General features: G+C 39.5%; 1 protein-coding gene across 1 annotated transcript in view; it reads right to left on the bottom strand.

Annotated features, from left to right (window-relative positions):
* NUAK1 (NUAK family kinase 1) overlaps nt 1-23340 on the bottom strand; it is a 140665-nt gene that overhangs the window by 57779 nt on the left and 59546 nt on the right. The window contains exon 2 of the mRNA XM_089652076.1: nt 23083-23203. Within this exon, the coding sequence (XP_089508202.1) occupies nt 23083-23203 (121 nt within the window). The remainder of the gene's footprint in view (nt 1-23082; nt 23204-23340) is intronic.

Here is a 23340-nt window from a genome sequence, read left to right as displayed (position 1 = left end):
AGTATTTCCTAATACCTGGAAGAGGTCGAATCATTTTCGTATGGGCTTGTCCTGATACCCTGTCATCTAAGGAAGGTCACCCACTCCCAGGCTGTTTTTTGGATCACCCATGTGAAGGGACCCATGACTGATTTACTATATTATATACAACACACTTTTCCATAGCGCATCTGGTGAGTGCGCATTTTTTACACAATATTGGCATATGCACCCATGAACTGTCTGCATACTGGGACCCTATTACTCTATGATTTCTAGCTCATGTCATCTCACAACTTGGATGCATTCCAGGCTCATGCGTTTTGCATCATCATTTTCATACAGTTTTGGACTACTTTCATTTCATATAAGACTACTGTGTATCTAGGAATATAGTGTGCTGTTCATGATACTAACGCATTTATTTGATACGCTATTATCTTATACTTTGATGGGGTACGTTTTGTATGGTCATACATTTGTTATCAACATCCTAGTTGGTTTCAATAGGTTTATATGGGTATCTTTGTAGTTTTATTCTTTCAAACAACACACCTATCTAGTGTGTGCGTTTTTCATGTTATTAGCCTTTCATCCATCATTTTAGCGCTGCACTACCTTTTTATATTAGGGGCAGAAACTTCATAACCTAGATAAATTGTGCCCTCCTCTCCACTTGCCTGCTTATGCCTATTTTTTTTTATTGTACTGCAGCTTTTTGCACCTGAGCTACTGTCACTCAGTAGGGAAAAGGCAGAACTATGGGCCTGTGAAATCGATCTGACTAGGGAACTGAAGGCTCACTGAGTTTTTTCATAGTGTCCTAATGATCTCTGTGCAAGCTGAACTGTGAATGTCTGTCAATGCTACCCTGGGTCTGAACCTGTAGACAGCTTTGACAGAATGAAGCAGGAAACTAAAATATGAAAGGAATCCTGCATGATTATAAAAAGGCATTTTTGCATCTTTTTAAGCCAAAACACAAAAACAGGGCATATTATGGATATACAAACAATTTTAAATGATAAATGTGACTATGTATATGAATTTACATACACTTTAAGCAGAATAATGATCAGTGAGAATTTAAGACCTTTAACTGAGAACTAGACAAAATAAAGTGCCCATCTGCAACATTTAAACTAGACACACTGAAAGATGCAATGCACAAGTGCTGACCGGGGGATGGAGCAGAGCTATAGCCTTATTATTGTACTGATGCTGCTTCATTGTTCAATCAGCAGCCTGGGAGTGAATTTTTAACCAGACTGTACTGTTGCTGCAGTATAGGGTCTAGGGCCTGAGTTTTCGTGCAGGTCTGCCAGCATCATAAGTTTGGCTACACATCAAATAAAAGTGTTCACATATACGTATTGCAAAGTAGCTTTGGTCTGCTGTCCTAGGAACCCCCCCATGCCCTTACGAAGTTCACTTCTGCAATTTTGTATATGTAGGAAACTTCTGCAGAAGAAAAACATTATTGAAGAAAAAAAAAAGCTTAGCAGATGTATGAAGCAATTTTACAGATTCTTTAGACTAGGTTCACACTCAGTTGCACAGTAAAATGTGTTTTACCATGCAAGCTAGTGTAGGTGTGGCTGCAATAGGGATCAGTGTAATTTACGTTTCAGGGCACTTTCCTTTTTTTTTTTAACTTAATTTGAAGTGTTAGATGGTGTTCCACTCCTACATTGACAGTTTTTTCTCAAGAAGTGGTGGTTTTGATGATGTATGCAATGCTGTAAAACTTTTACAGGTGCAGATGGAGGAAGTGATGTAATGTAAATAGAAGTGGGCACTACAACGAAAATATGACAAGTGCATGTAAGTGTGCAACTAGCAGTACTGGCCTCACTTGCAGACCGGTGGAAAATCTCTCACTTACAAAACCTTAACAATCACTTGTTTCTTCTTGAGACATCCAGGATTTGTGTTAAGTGCTGAATGATGTCTAAGCATGTAATGTTAGAGTTATGTGAGTTTTGTAATGTCTGTTGTGTGCTCCATCATAAAAAAAAAATAAAAAATAAAAAAAATAAAAAATCACAAATGTTTTTAATCCTAGCTATGCATACTGTCACAGCTCAACGTTTATTTACAGTGTGTCTATTATCTTGTATTTGTACTTTATATTTTTCTGCTTTTGTAAGAAGCATCTAGCAGAAATGGATTGAGCAACAAGTTAAATACTTGTAATAGAAGTCCCATGAAAACACTCCTCCTTTGAGGCCTGAGCTTTGTAATAGGTCTGGAACAGTAGTCTGGACCTTTCCAGACTTTCATATATATATATATATATATATATATATATATATAGATATATATATATATATATATATATATATATATATCTCAATATCGAAAGAGCAGGGCCCTCGATCCCCTCGTGTATTGTATTGTATTGGTATTGTTCTGTCACATGTTCTGTCCCCCTTTGTAATGTACAGCGCTGAGTGAACTATTGGCACTTTATAAAAACTGTATAATAATAATAATAATATCACACACACATAGGCTGGCCATACATTATACAATTTTCTTGAGATTTTTGCTTTAGATTTACCAAAAAACATATAATATGAGGTCAAACCTAAACAACACCTTCAGTTGTATCCAATCAGGCAGGCTCTTGCACTACATAGTTGAAGGTAAATTTAAAAGAAATTGGACAGAAAATTGTATAGTGTATGGCCAGCCATACACACAAACACACAGTGCCAATATGGGGCTGACACAGCTGGGAGCTCTGGACCAAAATCAAACTGTGCACATCTACAATGGTGAAAAATACAAAAGTTCAGGATGATGGACAGCACTGACAAATAAACATGCTTGTCTGTGCAAGTAACCAGGTGGATCTCCCCCAAAAAACACCAAAGAGATCAATATATAATAAAAATGGATTATAGCATGGTAAATATACACTTATAGCTAGTAGTATAGCAACTTTAGGCATCCCTGACCTTTATAGGTACCAATCTGCACTGTTCCTGTTGGGGAGAAGTCACCCCATTTCCTGTCCTAATCACCAAACAAGAATTGAGAAAAGATCTCCAATGAAGACACAGATTAAAATAAAACCCAATAGTGGTTATCACTTTTACCCACTCTACATATAATTGCTGCCTGTGTCCATTTAAAGTTAGAGAGCTTCTGCTCAACTGCAGTCTCACAGACCACATAGGAAGTGAGGAAAAATCTCAGTGGCTAGAGAAACGGCAATAAAAACCTTACAGGGGTTCTTTCTTTGGCAGCACACAGCCTAAATGGTCAGTGGGAGAATAGTAAGTGTACTGGATCATGTGCGGTATAATTTCCTTTCCCTCTGCTTTTATCATCAGTAACATACAGACTACTTGTGACTGTGGGATGCATTTTAGTCCAAGCATTTTTTTTTCACATCAAGCTTTGTTGTAAGAGGCCGTGACTAAATGCTGTACGAAATGTACTGAGGCATCCTATACTGCTGTAATTTACTGATTTGTGTAAAGCCCCCCCCCCCCCCCCCCCGTGTTCTGCTCCATTCATACACTCTATTTGTGTAGGTGTACGGAGAGGAGCAAGTAGGTTCAAGCTTAGAGTGTGTTGCAAAAAAGATATAATTTACAAGTGTATTCGCAGAAGGCACTATATATACTGGTTATTATTTCTGTCATACGAAAACCTGGAATCGCTTAAAATTCTTAGCAAATATATGATGTTTCAGGTTATCAGTTTTCCTTGTCTCTCTATCATTTGTCTTAGTTAGCATGCCAAAATCGGCTTCACCCTTCCACCCTTGAGCTACCAGTCAGGATGATATGACAAGGAAGGCGAGGAAGCTGAAGCATGTACGTACCCTGCCCTGAAGGCCCAGACTGCACTCTCCTTTCAATGGCTCTCATCTGTGGAATCCTCTTTTAGGCTCGTTCACTTCTATGCAGATTGCAGTTGATGCATTTTCCGGGTGCATTTTGCTTTTTTTCACACCTGTTTTTGATGCTTTTTTAATGCATGTTGCATTTTGAGTAACACGCAACACTTGCATTTTTGGTGCAGTTCCATTGAAGTCAATTACACCAAAAACATCTGCTGTGGGAAATAAATCTCTGACCCTTTCAAAAATCTGCATTGGTTCAAAACACACAGATGTGAACTAGATCCAAAGGAAATCATGTTAAACGGACTGTGGTGAGTTTCTGCAAACTGGGAAACGCACTGAAAACTGCATAAATGTGAACCTAGGCTTACAGTATTCTGAAACCAGAAGTTGTCTATGGACAAATGACCTGATCTGTAACTCCCTCGGAAAATGAACACATAATTTAATTTTTTTTTTCTTATAAGATAATGTGTATACCAGGCTAATGTTTTCTGATCGTATTACTGGTATAATGCCAACATAAAGGATGGTTTTCCTCTGCAAGAAGGTGGCCAATAAATCCCATAATATATGAAATAACATTGCTATATTTAGTACTATATTACCCAAATGCATTATCCTTCCAACAAAATATTAATTGTGGTGTCAGGAAAAATTGGATGCTCCATAGTAGCAATTATAAAATTATGGTCGGAAGAAAAGTCAGCCAGGTTTCTTTCAGAAGTTTACAATTTAAAGTCAATGCTAAAATGTTTATAAAGGTGCACATGTGATTTCCTCTTTGAACTGTTTTATGTATCCAAATGGAAACTTTTGTAATACAATGCTCGGTTTAATTTTTTTTCCATGCTTTTTATTGCAGAGGACAATATGGCTTTGTAGATAACAGATTATAAAAAATGATGTTTTGTGTATTATATTCCAAATGTTTTAATCATATGAACGCATATGAGCTTACTGTGAGAGAGTGACTAGGGAAAAATATTCTGAACCAGAAATTGCGATTTACTTTAGCTCAAACCTTCGCTTGTACAATGAAGATCAAAGCAACAGGTTTATTTTAAAGCTCCCTCCCCATGTTTTAGAAGAACATGCTAAGATTTTCTTGGTCTCTCCCGGTTTTGTCCGGCCTTGGGAGTGAAGAAAATATCCAGGACTTCCATGTATAGAGGAGCATGTGACTGCATTCAGGAATATTGGTGACGGCCCAGAACTGCCATGTGGAAGCAGAGCGCTTGTGTATGCTATGACTAGACTAGGAGCTTACTTACTGGGAGCGCACACACTGCCATACCTAAATACATTCAATAGGTTTCAACACTGAAAATCATTTGTTCAAATTAAAAGGCTAAAAGACATCATAGAGCTAGGATCACCCTTGTTGTATGTAAACTTAGCTCCTTTTGTCTTTGCGTAAAAAAAAAAAATTGTAGCTGCAATCGAGGAGAAAAACAAAACAAAACATAGTTTGGTATGAGAACATGTCAGAATGTCTAAAGAGTTTTAACAGACTTCCTTAGGGCCAATTTCTTCAAATTATATGGGTACGATAAGAGTGCAGACATCAGATGAACAGCAGGGAAAGTTGGGATTTTGCAGCAGCATACTGTATCTACTGAAAAATGCTACAGCTTGCACATTACACTTACATCCCTAAATATTTGCAGACCGTTTCCAGGAGGTCTTCTTTTAAGGGAGATTTCCCCCAAAATACTTTTTCTGCCACTAGATGTCCTCAGACTGATAGCTAGAATCATACAACCCACTTTTTCTGGGCCTAGGTCACCCTGGACCCACCCCAGCCTTTGACTAGACAGTGAAAGAAAAAGTAAAACAATGATGAGCTCATCTCTCGGTCATTCTGCTTTCTCTTTCTATCAGGATGCTTCTTGTCAGCACATGAACTGATTAGATCCTTGTACGGCTTCTTCCTGTCACACAATATCTGCTACACAAGAACTGCAAGCAGCCAATACCAGGCCAAAAAGTGTACTTCCTCTTCTTGCATTTAAAACATTAAATGAATAATGTAGTAATGGCGTACATAGCTGTGTTAGTTTGTCTTTTTTATATCTGCCTAGAGTTCAACTTTAAGCAGGAGGTGGAGTGATCACATCAGGAGAGGTGGAGGCAGCAGCTCCTAGTAGCCAATCTACAAAAATCTGTGCATTCAATGTAGTATCAAATATACATAGGACAACCTTGTAAACATGTTAACATTACCTTCTGATAAACTCTATTAATCATTCAAGATATATTCTAACTGAAAATACATTCTACTTTCCTTCTAAACAGAATTAGGCCAGGAGACATTATTTAGTTTTGCAGACAGATATAGTTACATAACACGGTTATCTGTAGGAGTGGCATAAAGAAAGAAAAAAGGTTTTATTTAGTTTACGCTTTACATCTTGGAAAATATCCTGCAAAGTTATTATTGAGCTGCTGAACACAGTCAGATAAGACTACACAAATGCTTCCAATACATTACCTTATTCTGTGCTTTAATTGTGACCTTTGGGGGGGAACAGTTTGTAGGTTTAAAGGGATAGCCCAGACCTCAGTGGGAATTCTCCTTATGCTTTTGCTCTCAATCTGAGTAATCTACCTAAATTAGTTCCAGTATGTTGACATTTCTTCCATCTGGTGTCTTTCCATACAATGGTATTTTTATTACTCCTCTAGCAACCGCAGACAGAAGTACCTTTCCACAGTTAAGAAGTGTTTCTTTATTGAAAGTTCAGCCAATCAAAAAGCACAGGCCTGTGTGTGTTTAATTTTATGTATATAAAGCTATAATATCTGCACAGCCAATAATCCATGTAATGCTCCATTACGCTGTTACTATAACTGCCAATAAATTGCTCCTGCAGCCATCACTTTCTAGTGAGCATTTTACTAAACTGAAAAGTGTATTGAGTGTTATTTATTTATTTTTATTTATTTCAGGTACTTATATAGCACTGTCAGTTTACGCAGCACTTTACATATATATTGTACATTCACATCAGTACCTAACCCTCAAGGAGCGTACAATCTAAGGTGTCTAACTCACATTCATACATGTACTAGGGCCAATTTAGACAGGATCCAGTTAACCTACCAGTATGTTTTTGGAGTGTGGGAGGAAACCGGAGCACCCGGAGGACACCCACGCAGGCACAGGGAGAACATGCAAACTCCAAGCAGGTGGAGACTCCAGACACAGGCACAGAGGTAAACATGCAAACTCCAGGCAGGTGGTGTTGCGGCTGGGATTTGAACCAACAACCCTAGTACTGCCAGGCAGAAGTGCTAACCATTTAGCCACTGTGCTGCCCAGTCATGTTAAAGTGGAACTTTAGTCAGAAAATTATATCCTGCTAGGTTCATGCCGGTTTTTTTTGCAGGTATAGCTATGTAAAAATAAGTGCTTATACTGTGTAACATCCAGTAATACACTACTGTCTCACCCAGCTCTGTACATGCTCAGTTGCTCTCTTTTTTTCAGGACTATGCCAAAAATGTAGAGACCGATCTGCTGACAGCCTAAAGATATACTGCTGCTCAGGAGCTCTGGGCTTCAGCAAAATGGCAACCTCCAGCAAGAAGAAACAGGAGCACTGCTGGAGGAAATTTAAAGCACACACTAATTTTGGTAACATAATTATTAATGTGAAATGTATGTTCCTTGCTAAAGAACATTATTTTATTATCAAGCTGTTATGGGCAAAGTTCCACTTTAAGCACCAGGATGTGTGTATCCTTTAAAAAGTATTTAAAGGGTTAATTAAACATCTTAAAAAGAATATGCTTGTTATGTTATATGTTTAATTTTATACATAGTAACACAACTGGCCTTTTGAAAAATATTTTGTAATAAAAAGTCTCAAGTTTACCTTAAAATTTAATAACCACCTGCCCTCTGGAAGATTTTTTTTCCCCTTCATGACCAAGCCATGTTTTGCTATGCAGCGCTGCGCTACTTTAACTGACATTTGCACGGTCATGCAATGCTGCAACCAAACAAAATTTATATCTTCCCCCCCTCCACACACAAATAGAGCTTTCTTTTGGTGGTATTTGATCACCTTTGGATATTTTAATCTTTATTATATAAAAAAAAAAGACCAATGATTTTGAAAAAAAAGAAAAAGAAAAAAAATGTTTCTACTTTCGGCTATAAAACATATCACATGCAAAAATAAAAAATAATGATATCTTTTAATAAATTTTGGCCAAAATGTATTCTGCTACATCTTTGGTAAAAAATCCCAATAAGGTCATATTAATTGGTTTATGTGAAAGTTATAGTATTTATAAATTAAGACATATATACTGGATTCTTTCTTTATTTTTATACTAGTAATGGCCGTGATCAGCGACTTATAGCGGGACTGCGATAGTGCGGCAGCCAATCTGACACTGACACTTTGAGGGAACTAATTGCCACGGACATCACCAGTGCCATTATTACTGTGATCAGTGCTAATAATATGCACTGTCACTGTACTAATGACACTGGGCAGGAAGGGGTTAACATCTAGGGCGATCAAAGGATTAAATTAGTGCCTAACAATTGTTTGTGTGTACTGTGTGCTTCTTTTACTGGGGATCTAGTTGGTTTAATTCCCTGCTTAGCAGGGTATGAAAAACCAACTAGATCCCCTGCCACTGAACACAGCTCTGTGCCATTTATACTCACAGAGCTGTGTTCTGGTGGTCAATCACTGGTCGGGACCCAGTGATCGGTGATAAATCACAGCACAGCCAGGAGCACATGCCCCCTACACAGAAATGCAGAATCTCATATACATATGGGATTTTGCACAGAACGGCAGCCCTGTAGCAGTAAAGCTACATGGGCCGGTCTGCAAGTGGATAATCCTGTTGTGTTTCAGGAATATCTGCAATATGGTAGCAAGTTAAAGTGGTTGTTGTGCTTATGCTTGTTTTGGGGGTCTTTACACCTGCTTTTACCGATCTGCTCTTCATTTCTCCTTTATCTCTTCTTTCACACTTTGTCAGTTTGACAGTATGAGGTCTGCTATTGTCTCTTTTATATTTAAATGTGGACAAAATTATATATTTGCGTAAAGGGTTTCCCTCCTTCTCCTCTCAGAATAAACACCTAAAGGAGCAAATTATGTGCTGCTTTCTGGTTTCTGGACTCCTCCTTTCTTCTTTCATTCACTCTGTTTATCTCCCAATTTCCTTTCCATTTCACAAGCTTAATATTCCTTTCTTTTTTAAAGCCCACTGGGTGTCCCCCTGTTCTTCTTTCCCACCATAAGATTCCTTTGAAAGCCGTCTCCACCTGTCACATTGCTTCTCTCACAGATATACACTCACAATTTATAGTTTATAGTCCTGGGCACTCAACACTCCTTGTTTTTGAAAGTCCAACCGCTCTCTACAGCCCATCTAGAGGCACTTGTGACAGTGCTTGGTGCGTTGCCGCTCTCCTCACTAGTACTGGGGTTATCCAGGGGTCTCACCCTTCAGGGCTCTCCTCTCAATCCACTCTGCCGAGTGCGTCCTCCTAGGGGTCCTCGCGGCTCGTCTCGCGATACTCCCCTCAACTTCCTCTAGCCTCCTCCACTCCGCTCCACTGGCCCTCCGCTCTCACATTGCCACCATCGCACGCCCAGCAAACCACCAGGAATTCGACAGTCCAGGAACACATGGAGACCACCGGAGGTATTTTCAGTTGCAGCTATTCCTTCGACATCTCCCGGCAGGATCACTGAGTCCTCAGAGCATGCTACGTGTCAGTGCCATATGCAGGCCCCTCCCCCCCGTTCACAGCTGAGCGCGGTTGGTTCACATTTTAAAGTGATTGTAAACTCTCACATTGGAAAACAACCTATTCAGTTTAAATTGGAAATGAAAGGCAAAACATTTGTGTATAAATATAAATAAATATTATAAATACCTTATTTCCCCCTTTTTATAAGAGATATCATTCCCCCTGTTCTCAGTTGCATAGAATCTGGGGAGGAAAAACAGCAGCACACTGAGCTTCCCACTGAAAGGCTGTGCTGGGAGGGAAGGGAGGTGTCAGCAGAAGTCTGACCATTGGAGAAGAGCACATTGAGTTCCTAGCACAGCTAGAGAACTGACCACGCTGTGCACTCATGCCTACTGTGGTCAGTTTTTAATAGCAAAGATAGGAACATCAGGGATTTCACACAAAATAAGCAATACTAAAAAGAGAACAGGATACATTTTATTAAAAGTACATGGCACAGCAGGCACATATATCAGGAACATGAAATGTTGGGTTTACATATTCTTTACGCCTTAGACCCCTTTCACACGTGGCAGAATCCAATTTATTCAGAGATCTGTCTGCTGATCTCCAGCTGATCAGAGCAGGGCGGGCGGATGACAGGTCCTTGTGTGGCCAGTTTATGCAGAGTAGACACAGACGGAGCCCACTCTGATCTATGGGTGACCGGGTGTAAATGGACAGTGGAGGGTGTAAATGGACACTGCTCTCTGATATGATCCAACTAGACAGAGGGGGGTGGATCCCTTTACGTTCCCCCCCCCCAGACTGGATCGGATTGGAGGTAAGCAGGTATAATGGTACACAAGTCCATTTACACCCACCAGTCTATAAGGGTGAGTGGACTGCCCGATTGGGACCGCCTGAAAAACTGACAGGTGGACCTGATCGGACCCTTCGTGTGAAAGGGGTCTTACAAAGCACTGCCTGAATGTTATCTTCATACTGCAACAGACACACAAAACACAATTATCTTATTTTAAGAAACAAAAAGTTTTCCTTTACACACTCTGTACGATTTATGAGGGCACTAAATATCCTGATGTTGCTACATAACTACAGACAGGCAACATCCCTGGTGTCCATTACATAGCCTGCTGACCACTCTGTGTGCTGCCCATCATGTGCTGGCCTGTGCCCACCAATTGTTTAATAGGGCGATTTCACACTACCGAGCTGCAGTTTGGGTGCAGAGCAGCATACTTGTGGTTTTCTGAAAGTGCACCAAAACACATAATCTAATCGAAGTCTATGGGAAACCGTAGGTAACCTGCACGAAAACCATGGGTACCCTGCGCTGCACTCTTGCTGTAACCAAACCACAGCACGGCAGTGTGAAACTGCCCTTAGGATGAAAAAAGTCCATCTACTTCAACCAACAGAAAAAAAAAAAAAAACAGAAAACCTACATACACACAATTCTATTCCCCCAATTGATTTAGAGGAAGGCAAAACACACACACACACACACTAAAAAATGATCCATTTTGCTCCAGCAGGAAAACATTTTTGATCCCCAGGAAGCAATTGGATATTCCCTGGATCAGCTACCTCTGGTGTTACAAATGATAAGTGCTAGTATTCAGTTATATTTTGTGAATTTAGTAATGCATTCAGATTTTGTTTTTTGTTTTTTTTTTTAAACAATTGATTGAGCTGCCCAGAACTAGTTCTTGAACCTACTCCACATTTTCACAGCTTTTACTGTGAAGAAGCCTTTCCATATGTGAAGGTTAAATCTCTTTTCCTCCAGACATAAAAAGTGTCCTTTAGTCTTCTGTAATGACCTGAAAGTGAATAACTCCACACCAGGTTCACTATATGGAAGGACCAATTATGTACTGTATTTATACATTATGATCATGACGATCATATCCCCCCTCAATCTACATGATGATCATTTCCCCCCTTAATATTAAGAGACAAATTCAGTTCAGCTAATCTTTCCTCATAGCTAAGCGCCTCCATGCCTCTAATCAGTTTGGTTGTCTCTCTGCACTTTCTCCAGTTCTTTGATATCTTTTTGTGAACTGGTGCCCAAAACTAAACAGCATATTCCAGACGAGGTATTGCTAATGATTTATACAGGGGCAAAGCTGCTTGTCTCTCTGAAGTCTATTGGACAGCACAGTAGCAGGCAAGTAAGTGACCACCAACACAGGGGGAAGGGCAGTGGAGGTAGTGTTAAAGAAAACCAAAACTGAAGGTTATTACACCCATTGACACCAACTCTGAGTGTTATTATTGCTGCTACTGACACTAGTGCAAGGGGTTATTATTATGTTCACTAACACCAAACCTAAGAGTTATTATTGCATCCAATAACACCAATGCTGGGGATTTTAATTGTGGCCAATGACACCAATTCTGTGGGTTATTATGTCTATGGACAACAATGATAGCGGTAAATTTTTCAACCACTAACACTTATGCCAGGAATTTGATTGCGGCTCCCAACACCAATGCTGAGGGCTAATATTATGGCCACTAGCACTAATACGTGGGGTTATTATTGCTGCCATTGACACCAGTGTAGGTGGAACCATTATTGCCACTGACACCAATGATGTGACTTCTTACACCCTCTTTGTCTTCATACTCCCACGTTTTCTTCAATGTGTGTTGCAGTACACTGCAAAAAATGTAGCAGGACTGATATTTTCAGGAGTTAAGGTACATTACAGTCCATTCATTTAGAATCTGCAGCCTAATTTTATGCAATCTACCTCAACACACAAACAGCCCTCTTGTGTCAGGGCTGCATTTGAGGTCCTCTATAACTTTCAAGTTGAACACCACTGAACTATATAGTCAAACTAGACATGAATATATATGTGCAGGCCATCAAGCACAACTTTCTGTTTATACTTTATTGTTCTTGCTCATTGTCCAACATTTATTATTTTGTCAGTTCCATACAAACATCAGACTAACTATAGACTACTGATGACCATGGCACATGACACTGCAGAGTCTCCTTATTAAACAAAATTTCTGTTAGTATAAAAATGATCAAGTTTTATTCTTGTATCTTGCTGTAAGAATAAAGGTAGTGCCACAGTTCTCACTAATCCTTTATCATGTACGACAGAACCACCTGAGTAACACTGAATCTAGAGCTTGGAAGACATCAGATATAACTACTTTCATTTACAGTCAGATTGCGTTTGTACAGTGAGGCAATTTGACTCTATACAAGCAGCATGAAGGCACCTCTAGACCCTTGTCCAGAAAGAAAAAGCAACCTATTCAGAGATCAAGACCAAACAATAGGAGGATGGAAATAAATTCCAGCAGATTATCCCAAACTCTGACAGCCTGTGAACACATAGGGCACAGCAAGCAAAAATAAATACAAAAAAGCCATAAAGCCAAAAACAATATGGGGTCAATCTGAGTTACATAAAAGTGGCACAAAAAGGGAAGCCCTGTAGGAGGCCTGGAGAGTGTTTACTGAAGGAAGACCAGAATCAGGCCTCCTGCTTGCCAATTGCCTAGCATCTCTGTAGAGGACCCTGATTCTCATCAACATTTTGGTTATACAGTAGCTATAAAAATAGGTCTAAAGAGGTAAAAAGTGGTGGCTTGAGATAAGGCAAAAGAAGAAAAGCTTGTGTGAAAAAAAGGTTACTCCACTGAATTTGCAAAGCTTGCCCTGGTGGGCATACAAATATCTGGTACAAAAGTAAAGAGACCTAACCATTTTTTTTACCACATTGAATGGTCCTCCTTTAGTCTACGTTCAACATTTACCAGGTTTTCATTAAGTTTCAAACTATGGTGATTTTACACAAACGCCACCCAAAGTGAAAATCCAGGGAACAGTAGTTTTACAAATAGACAGGAATTTTATAATACTATTAAACACTATATTCAAGGAACTATCAGTAAATTGTCAATACTGTCCTTGTAGTTGATCAAACAATATGCTTCCTTGGATCTCTGGTTCACTAACTATATAGGTGTAAAATATTTATGTGGGGGAAACCAAGTACAGTGGAATGTTACAGCAGAAAGATCATTTAGTACTTGACATTCTGCCAGTTGCCGGTCACGAGATGACAAGGTTTTAGTTCATGGTGCTATCAAAGGAAAACAATGAGAAGTCTGGCACTGTCTGACGTCATTGCCCAGCCAGACAGGAAATTAATTAGAAGTAAGGTCTAATTGAGAGGTAAAATGATGCCAGATTTATTATCCTTGTTCTGTGTTAAGAGTCTGCCTATCATTTCATTATTTGTTTTTCATTTCATTCCAGTATACTCTGTGGGACTATACCATTTGCAAAACTAGACAAAAGCTATTTATAACCTGTACAAAAAAAAAAGTAATTTTAACCTACAATTCTGCATTTCATGGTCCTTTTACTAAGCAATAATAAATATTTGGTTACGTTCAAAATACAAAAAAGACATTCTTACAATACAAGAAATAACACCATAGCAGTGGTAAGTCGCAATATATTTGAAAAAAGATTTTGAACATTAGAGTTACATTCATAAAAAGTCAAACATTTTTAGGACGCATCTTTAATGTCCAGCTTCTCATCCCCTCCATCAGCATTGTATTATACCGAAGGGACTGTCAAAAGTCAACTGCTCCTGTGTAAAATGGCACTTTCGAGATTTAATAAAACTGAAGTACTCAGTATCTGGTGCAGCTGTGCATGGTCAGCTTCTAACTTCAGCTTGTTCAATTAAGCTTTGACAATAAAACCTAGAAGCTGATTGGTTTCTATGCAGAGCTGCACCAGACTTTGCAGCTCCGGTTTTAGTAAAATCAACCTCAGTCTGCAAGTGTGTCATTGAGCAAATACAAAGAATATATTATACCATTGTATTTACTATCTACTTCACATGCAGATCAAATTATTGACCCTTGATCTGCATATGACATCACTTAAAAGGCTAAGTTCACATTTGTGAACATGTTACACCCACATTTATGGTGTAACATGTTCAGCATGCAACCCCTCCCATACAGGAGGAGGGAGGGTGATCTTTTCCCTGCACCCGCTGGCACAATTTGAAAAAAGCTCAGCTGTACAGGGCTCCGTCCACATGGTAGCATCATTCGTTCACAGTTTCTGGTGAATGAATAGACTACAAATACCATCAGCAACTGTGGCAGACTGCTTGTAGTTCTCAATAAAGCCACTGGTGAGCGCACGCGTAGCTCATTGATCTTCCTGCTCTCAAGCAAATTCCTACCCGCATAGGAAGACAGCTATCCTGAGAGTCTGCAGGAGCCTGGCATTGCACCGATGATCTCCTGATTATGGGTGCAATGCTCTGCAGGCTCCATAGAAAAAAAAATTATACATAAACACCCATTTTTCTACCTACAAAAAATGTTGCACTTATTATTTTCAAAAGGTGAACTTGTCCTTTCAAGAAACCTTACAAGTAAACTTTTTTTCTTTTAATAAAATTTCAATTCAATCCTTTGTAGACCTAGCCCTAATTAGCTCCATCTTCCCTTTCTACCCTTAACTATTAACTTTCGCCTCCATTTTTTTCACTTTTATATTGCTTTGTTTGCCACTTTTTTCAGAATTGCGCAACAATAAAATCGCTCAAAATTTCATCTATATCTAGTAGCATAATAATGATCAAAACTGTGCTTTTAAGATTCTACCCAAATGCTACATGTCTAATAGAATCGTAGATTGTAAGCTCCAAGGAGCAGGGCCCTCCTTTCCCTTTTGTATTGAACTGTATTGTTGCTGTATTGTCTCCCGTTATATTGTAAAGTGCTGAGCAAACTGTTGGCGCTATATAAATCCTGTATAATAATAATAATAATAGAAGGGCATTGGAGGTCATCAAGTGATGTAAAGCCAAGGTTCATACTGCCTCTGGAGGCAGCCACTGTACTTTACAAGATTAGACATGCTTAGAGGTCACCAATGGGATTTAGTTGGAACTTAACAAGAGATGGAACTGAATCAGACAAATACATTCCTTGCATTAGTCCAAAATAAATAGAAAGTGAATATGTTTGCTTGTTCAAAAAAAAAAAAAAAAAACTTTGTTAAACTTTGATAGATACCCAAGAGAAACTACAGGTAAACCAGACTACTGTGTAAACATTAGAAAGCATTCAGAAAGTGGCAGCATAACTAAACAAACTCCAGCATAAATCAGTACGTTACATGGTTGGTTTAAACAAATGCTTGTTGTCTCACACTTACTAGATTAAACTGCTCTTGGATTTCTCTTGACATGCAGTGTTAAGGATTTTCATGAAAGAAGCACTTTCCTTCATGGATTAAAATGTAGACTCAAAAGTAAAGGTTCTGGCAAAGTCAGGTCTAGCTGCTTACTACTATTCAAGATGTTTTAAGTCACTTTAACAGTATTTTCCTCCCAGCTGTACCATACCGACTGCCAAATTCTATCCTGCTGAGAGGATGGAATTTCTTCTGTCGGAGAATTGGGCCTATCTCTTCCACTTACTTCTAAAAAGAAAAGTGCTTTGACTGAGTTACTGAAGAGTATTATTAGATTTGTAGGTTTTAATACCGATTTGTGAATGTATGTATTTTAAAGGGAACTGGTCATAAGAAAACTGGTAACAAGAGTAGGCACAAATTTCTTGTACATGTCAAGGTCTTGTCATAATTCTGTTCCAGTATGCCCAGTGGTACAAGTCTTTTGGGCAGATATGTTCCACATTCTCTCTAAACGTTTTGATACAGCCATTCCACCAGACCCTACCATGGAGCATCTAAGTATGAAACCACTGGCAATTACCCACTGACAATTCAAGCTATTCCTTCAGGTAACTACAGCAACCAAACAGACAATAACAAGAGCCTGGAAAACCCCCACTCTCTGCATGCTGGCAGCCCAAAACAGGGTCACACAAACCATGATTCATGCCAAAATAGAAGCAGTATTACTAAATAGAGTGCCTTCACGTATCCCATATCTACTCTTACTACAATTTGATATCAGCTTACTACTACCTGCCCTCCCAGCCCTTGCTGGCCTGAAGGAGTTTAAGGTAATCCTATGTTATTACTAGACTTCGGTATATTCATATTGTTAGTTTATTAGGTTTACTATTACACAAATTGTTTTTTCCAATTGTCTACTGAGTTGAAATGACATTGTCTTAGACATTGCTCCCAATCCCATCTCTGTTAAGAATGATTGCATTTATCGCTTTACAAAATGCTGTTTTGAATGTGACATGTTCATGATAGTTTGTTCTTTCAATAAAACATTTGAACAAGAATTCTGTTCCAAGCCCCAGAGCTCTCTAACACAGAGTGCACACAGTATGCACATCTCAACCTTACTTCAACTTAAAGCCCAGTCATGTGGCCCACATCCAGCATCCCACAATGCAAAGAGAGTGTCTCTGTAACCCACTATGGAGGACCCACTGCACCCGTGTATACGAGGCAGCATGAACTGTGTTAGTGCCAGTTCACATATATGCGGATTGGATGCAGTTTGAACCGCATCCAATCCTCATGACGTGAAAAAAAACCATTGCTTCCTATGGTGCCTGTTAACATATGTCCGGTGCACTGGCGGTGCGGACTCAGTGTGGTTTTAAAATGAGTCTGATTTCTGAGCAGTGCGGTGCGGTCCAGGTGTGGATTACAGGCTATTGACTTCTATGGGAACTATTTCTAAACCTCATGTGTGAGAAAGATAAGTTCCTGAGCTAATCCTGTCCTGAACCGGACGTAAACCAGACATGAATTTGTGAACAACTACTGTATCAATTAGCTGTGACACCTGAGCTTCAATCCACACTGCACATGTGTGAATCAGCTCTTATAAAGCAGACAAGGCAATGCAACAAAATATTAGCATGTAACCATGCCGTGCCGTGACTGCAATCACTTACTTATGCTGGTGTATCAACAACTGTCATTAATATTAGTTAATCTGGGATTCTATAAAACATAAGGATCAATCTGAAGATGAACTTCACTAAACATTTTCAGCATCTAAAAAATGGACAACACTGCAAACCCTAATGCAGTTAAGAAAAAAAAACAAAACCCTTCTGGGACCTGTTTAGGAATCCCCGTTATGCTAGAAATCCTACACATTTGGAAGAAAAATGTAAGACTGGTGTTCACATCACCTCCTTAGCATGCCTTTAAGGAGCAAGTCTGAAAGAAAAAAAAACAAAAACACTTCCGTTAGCCAGGAAGAACTTTGTTCACCTACTTATTGTGTTAGTTTTGATGATGCGGTTGGGGGGGGGGACACCAACACAGCATGGCTCCCACTGACACTCAATGACCTTACAAGTAAACATATGTTGGGAAAAAAAAAACATAGGGTGCCTTTGAAAGTGAAAATGAGAAAATGCAAGTTGCCTGGTGGTCTCTGACTACAGACACTCAAGCCATAGACTCAGAAATATGCAGCCAGAGCTGTATACTTAAACATATTAGGAACACAAAACCATGGGACGAGCATGAGGGCCAGGCAGATTGCACTAGAATTGCTCAGTAATGGCAACCTACAGATTTATCCTAGAATATGTGTTTTTTTTTTTTTTTTCTAAATAGAAGCTTAGTTGTTTTCGAAAAGTCATTATTTGCAGTAAAATGCCCTTCTACCCATGCCTCACCTGACAACAATGAAGCCAGGCAAATGATAGCTAATGCAGTCAATACATTGGTTGAATTCCAAACAAATTTACTTTAGAAAATCAGAAATTTTGTGCATTTTGTAATACAATGGTGCCACCATTAATTTCGGAATTCGACCAACCAAGCCTTTAATTTCACCTCATGTTGTTACAGAAAAGAATTTTCGTGGCCAAGAATTTTCTTTTCTTTCCAGATCATAGCTCATGCTCATTTCTTCTTGATTATATTTCTCACACAATTCTCCCATCAATTATTAGAAATTTGTAAAATTTTCAAAAAACTTTCAACATGCCTGATCACTCATATTCAATGGTCACTCGAAAATTAGCCCTTAGGGCTCGTTCATAATTGACTGTTTTACCAACGCTTGCCAAATGCCCCTATAGCGTTTGGCAAGCGTTGGTCCAGCGTTTGCGGAGTGTTTTTTTAACGCTCGGCAAACGCTCCGCAAATGCCGCATGCATGGTTTAGCGCCGGTTGCCGAGCGTTAAAAACGCCCCATAAACGCCTATAATGAAGTTGTATTGTATAATTGTATTACCGCTCCGCAAACTCCCAGCAACTGCGTTGTAACCGCACCGCAAACGCAGGCCGGGCGTTTGCGGAGCGGCACAATAGACTAGAAAAGGAGGCTTCAACGCCTCCTGACTCGACCAGAGGCGTCCGTTTTGCCGTGTCGCTAACGCTCCCGTTAGAACAGCACCATGTGCTGCAATGTGCAGAACTGTCCGAGGCGTTTGGGAAGCGGTAAAAACGCTTCCCAAACGCCTCTTTGCCACCAGCACACAACACTAGTGTGAACGTAGCCTTACTCTGGCTCACTAATGGTGCGAAATTCAGAAGAAAATTATTTCGGAATTCGACCCATGTATGACCGGCTTTAGGCACTGAACTGTTGGATGAACTGGGAGTGTGCAGGTATGTCCAATAACCAATGGGAAGCAAAGGGAGGGTGCAGCTGTGCCCCACAATTAGTGGGAGGCAGTGGGGAGGGTGCATGTGTGCCCCATAACCACTGGAGACACAGAGGACTGCACAGCTATGTCCTATAACCAGTGTTAAGCAGAGGAGTGTGCAGGTGGGCCCCATAATCAGTAGGAGTCAGAGAAAAACATGTGGGTGAGCCCCATAACCAGGTTAATTTTATGTCTGGTTTTATTTAAAAAGTAAAGGGATTGAATTTGCTGATTTCAGTACAAGAATGTTCTCTGGAAAACGTCATCACTCACTGATTTTACTTGTGTTTAGAGTTGCCCTTTAAGTGAATTACATGTACAATCCAATAAAAAAAGTACTGTAGAAACCATATAAACATGAGAGGTTGTGATTAAACCATATGTTTCTATTACTCAATGTAAGATCTGCAGATAAATGCCTGGCAATGCTTCATTAGTTCTCCCAGGAATTTTGTCACTCACAAAAATGATCTGATTTTTATAATTAGTGAAGCATTTGCCCAATATGTATTTCTACACAATATACAGCTGATTCTGGTTTTCCTCCAGAGTGAAAGGAAATCCCCATTAGGTGTTTCTATTTGGCAAGGTGCATTTGGCAAGTACTTCTCTTGGACTAGGGTGTACACTCCTATTATCATTTTTCAAGTGATCACAGTGCACACGGCTTGTTCCCATAGTCTCTTATTTTCATCCATAACATTCTTCTGCAATTTCGCTCACTGAACGAATCTCCTTGCCTGATTCTTTAAAACATAAACTTGGTCTGCTGTGACACAATGCACAACACATCACACTATCAAGCCCGTCGCTTCGTCTTGGCTGATGTTTTCCTCAGTGGGTAGGAGGTAGCCTCATGTAAACTAAACGGAACCCTCTGGATGATTACTCGTGTGATACGTCTAACTTCTTTCACTTTCCCATCTGGAGTAACAACATTTCTTGGCAGGAAAACGTTAGGTTACTTTGGGACAGCCCGATCTATTTTCTAGGGCCCAGGCTTCAGTTATTACAATGGAGCAGTATCTGCTTCACATAACACTTCTATTATTTTTTTTTTTATTTCATGATTTATAGTTCTGATAGCATTGTAGAAATATTTTACTTTTTTGTCCTTCAAATAACAGAACTAATTTTTTAAAAGAACACATCCTGAGAATTTTAAGCAACCAATATCTGTTCATTTCAACCAACGTCTGATGCAATGGACAAAGTGAAACAGAATTCCGGATTCTAGGTTCCAACAGCCACGCTTTCTATGACCTCTACTAAAATAAGTGCCAAAAAGTTGTGCCAACTGTAAACTTGTACCCAGCAAACATTATACAGCGGGACTATGATTTAGGTCTATTTTACGTTTTCTTCAAAATAAAAAGAAACCCTGTGCAAATTGTGACAGGAGCATGAATCTAGGCAAGACAGATATATTTATCAAAGTCCATTGCTCTTAATGAATTAACGTTATGTGGCCAGACTCGAACCAGATGTGAACCTGAACTATCACAAAATGTCTCTGAAGTAACAGCTCTAAAATATTGGTAGCATTTGGTGCTTGAAAGAATTAGTACTTAAAACTAAACTCCAGGCAGATATAAATACAGTTCATGCAGAACTGTAATCATTTTTATATCAATAGACATATTTATTAACTGTAGATAGTGAATAATTTGACCGGGTATCGGCCTCTTGCAGTCCCTGTATAGCAGTGCTATAGTGTGAGAGCAAAAAGCAGTACAAAGAGCCAATTAAGAAACTTACTAATACGGAGAGAAAGCAATGCTACCATGGAGAAATGGGGCTTTTCAAATGTGTTCTGTTATTCTGTGGCTGGTGTCCTGCTTTAAATTGATCTATGCATCATTTTGGAGCCTCTGGGGTCCTAGGCCAAGACTATATATGAGGCCACGATCTACACACAGGTCAAAAATCCATGTCCCTCCCAATGAAAAGTTAACCCTTTTCATTCAAATGCAAAATGCCCTCTTCTGTTTGCTGAATTTTTGATATATGACAACTGATTGGCAGAAGGGCAAAGCAACACACTCTTTTTAACCATGCCAACCCCAGCAACATATATCTACCTGTGTTCAGCACTGGTAGGCAAAGAAAATATCCAGTACTTCTTGGTATTGAGGCACATGTGATTCATCCCATCTGATGGCCAAATCAGCAATATCACAGCAGAAGGCATTGTGGGGGACAAAGGAAGGCAAGTTTATGGGTCTACATTATGGTATGGGTTTGCATTGATGGTACTCAGGGCCAAATACTGATCCAGACACAATTGCACAAAGGATAAGTCCCACATATATATTTAGGAAAGAAAGCGTCCTTGCATTGAGCAAAGTATGTCTTCATGTGTGATGGTAGACCGTGTGGAAAGTTGACATGCTATCAATTAGCATTGTAGGAATTACCGATTCAGAAAAAAACCTTTCGCTCTAGATCTGGGTTTCAACAATATGCTGTTAAAGCCAGCATTCTTGAGGCAGGGTGTTATACAGGACCCTGACACAGAAGACCTAGTTTATCTGCACAGCACCAGCAGTCTGATAGCACATGCCTGGGCCAATTCAGGGCTATGAGGATCAGAATGCCTTCCATTTCACTCCTGTAAAGCAGACAAAGGAGTTTTGGGAAGGAAACATGTAGTGGATTGGGTTGTATTGATCCCAAGTAGCCAGTCTTCCTGGCTTGAGGCCTAGGCTTCTTCTTCTAGGGTAGAACGCTTACCACAAGTGACATACTTGATGAGCGTCTGCAAGCAGCAAACGTTTTTTGTGTACCTCCTCTGTAGCCCAACATTTCAATCAAAGAGTTCTCTGTATGTTCTGATATGAACAGCAGGGCAGGAGACATCCAATACATGTCTACACATTGGTATGGTAGCTGGAACGAGGTCTACGTACTCAAACAAATAGGAGACCAGTGTGGAGGGAAGTTGGATTTCCTCCCCTAATGTTTGATAGACTATGATTGCACATTCCACTGGTGCAGCACCTAGTGCCTTAGTGTCACATACCTTTGAGTGGAAACCCAACAAACAGAGTGGGATAATATGGATTCCCAACAGTTATAAAAAAAAAAAATGTACCTGACATTGTTGCCTTTGTTGTTCCACATGCTCTACTCATAAATGAGTCTTCAGAGACAGGGTCACACCAGAGTCTGTGACACCACTCTCAAAATGGAAAGTGTTCTGCGGCTGACTAACACAGTACACAAAGGTCTGAAAAGCACCACAATGCAAAAGCCCGTGCTTAACAGACACATTCCAGACAGGTCCCACAACAATCCAGTTCAGTGGAATCCAGGTACAAAGCTATTGATACTCCAATTCAGATAACTCCATAAAGAGACCAGCTACAGCAACTTGTAGATGAAGTCTTGGTTTAAGAAAAAAATTATCTTGAAAACAAAAAAAAAAAACAAAAAAAATGAATAGCAAAAACTAATTGTTAGAAGTTGCTGTAAAAGCAGAATGTTTTTTACCTTCATGCATTCTATGCAGTAAGGTTAAAAAAAAACCTTCTGCATGCAGCTTTCCTTGCAGCTCCCCTAAATACATACCTGAGCATGATCTCGGTCCAGCTATGTGCATGAAAACCGAGGCTCTATCACTCATTTGGCTCAGATACAGCAGGAGCCATTGGCAATCAGACCCAGTGACGAGGGAGCGCGGAACCTTTATTACTTTAAGACTAATATGAACAACATAACAAGGCTAGTATTTCTCTTGAGTATCATATCTGATAGCAGTACATAACTGTAAACACATGTGCTATGTGTAGCATTGTATCCCACACAAACACAAGGCTGGCAAGCAGTCAAAGATAAAGAGAAAAAAATGTCCACACAAATTTCACATCAGCAAATGACATAGCCTTACCTTCATAAATACTTATAATGTGCGGGTGGCTGAGTGATGACATGATTTCAATCTCTCGTCTGATGTGAACCATATCTTGCTCATCTCTTATTTTGTCTTTACGGATTGATTTTATGGCAACCTGGAATATTTAAAACATTAAGCGTTACTCTGGGAACAGAAACAGATGTGAGACAACAATTAGGACAGAACAAAAATCAACACAGATGTTGTTTATTGGCAATTAATAGTTGCATACCAGACCAAAGTAAAAGGTCT

Source organism: Staurois parvus, unplaced genomic scaffold (assembly GCF_062004578.1).
Source record: "Staurois parvus isolate SC_StPar_1 unplaced genomic scaffold, SC_StPar_1.0 ptg000025l, whole genome shotgun sequence".
Taxonomy (NCBI): Eukaryota; Metazoa; Chordata; class Amphibia; order Anura; family Ranidae; genus Staurois; species Staurois parvus.
This window is presented reverse-complemented; position numbering and strand designations above follow the sequence as displayed.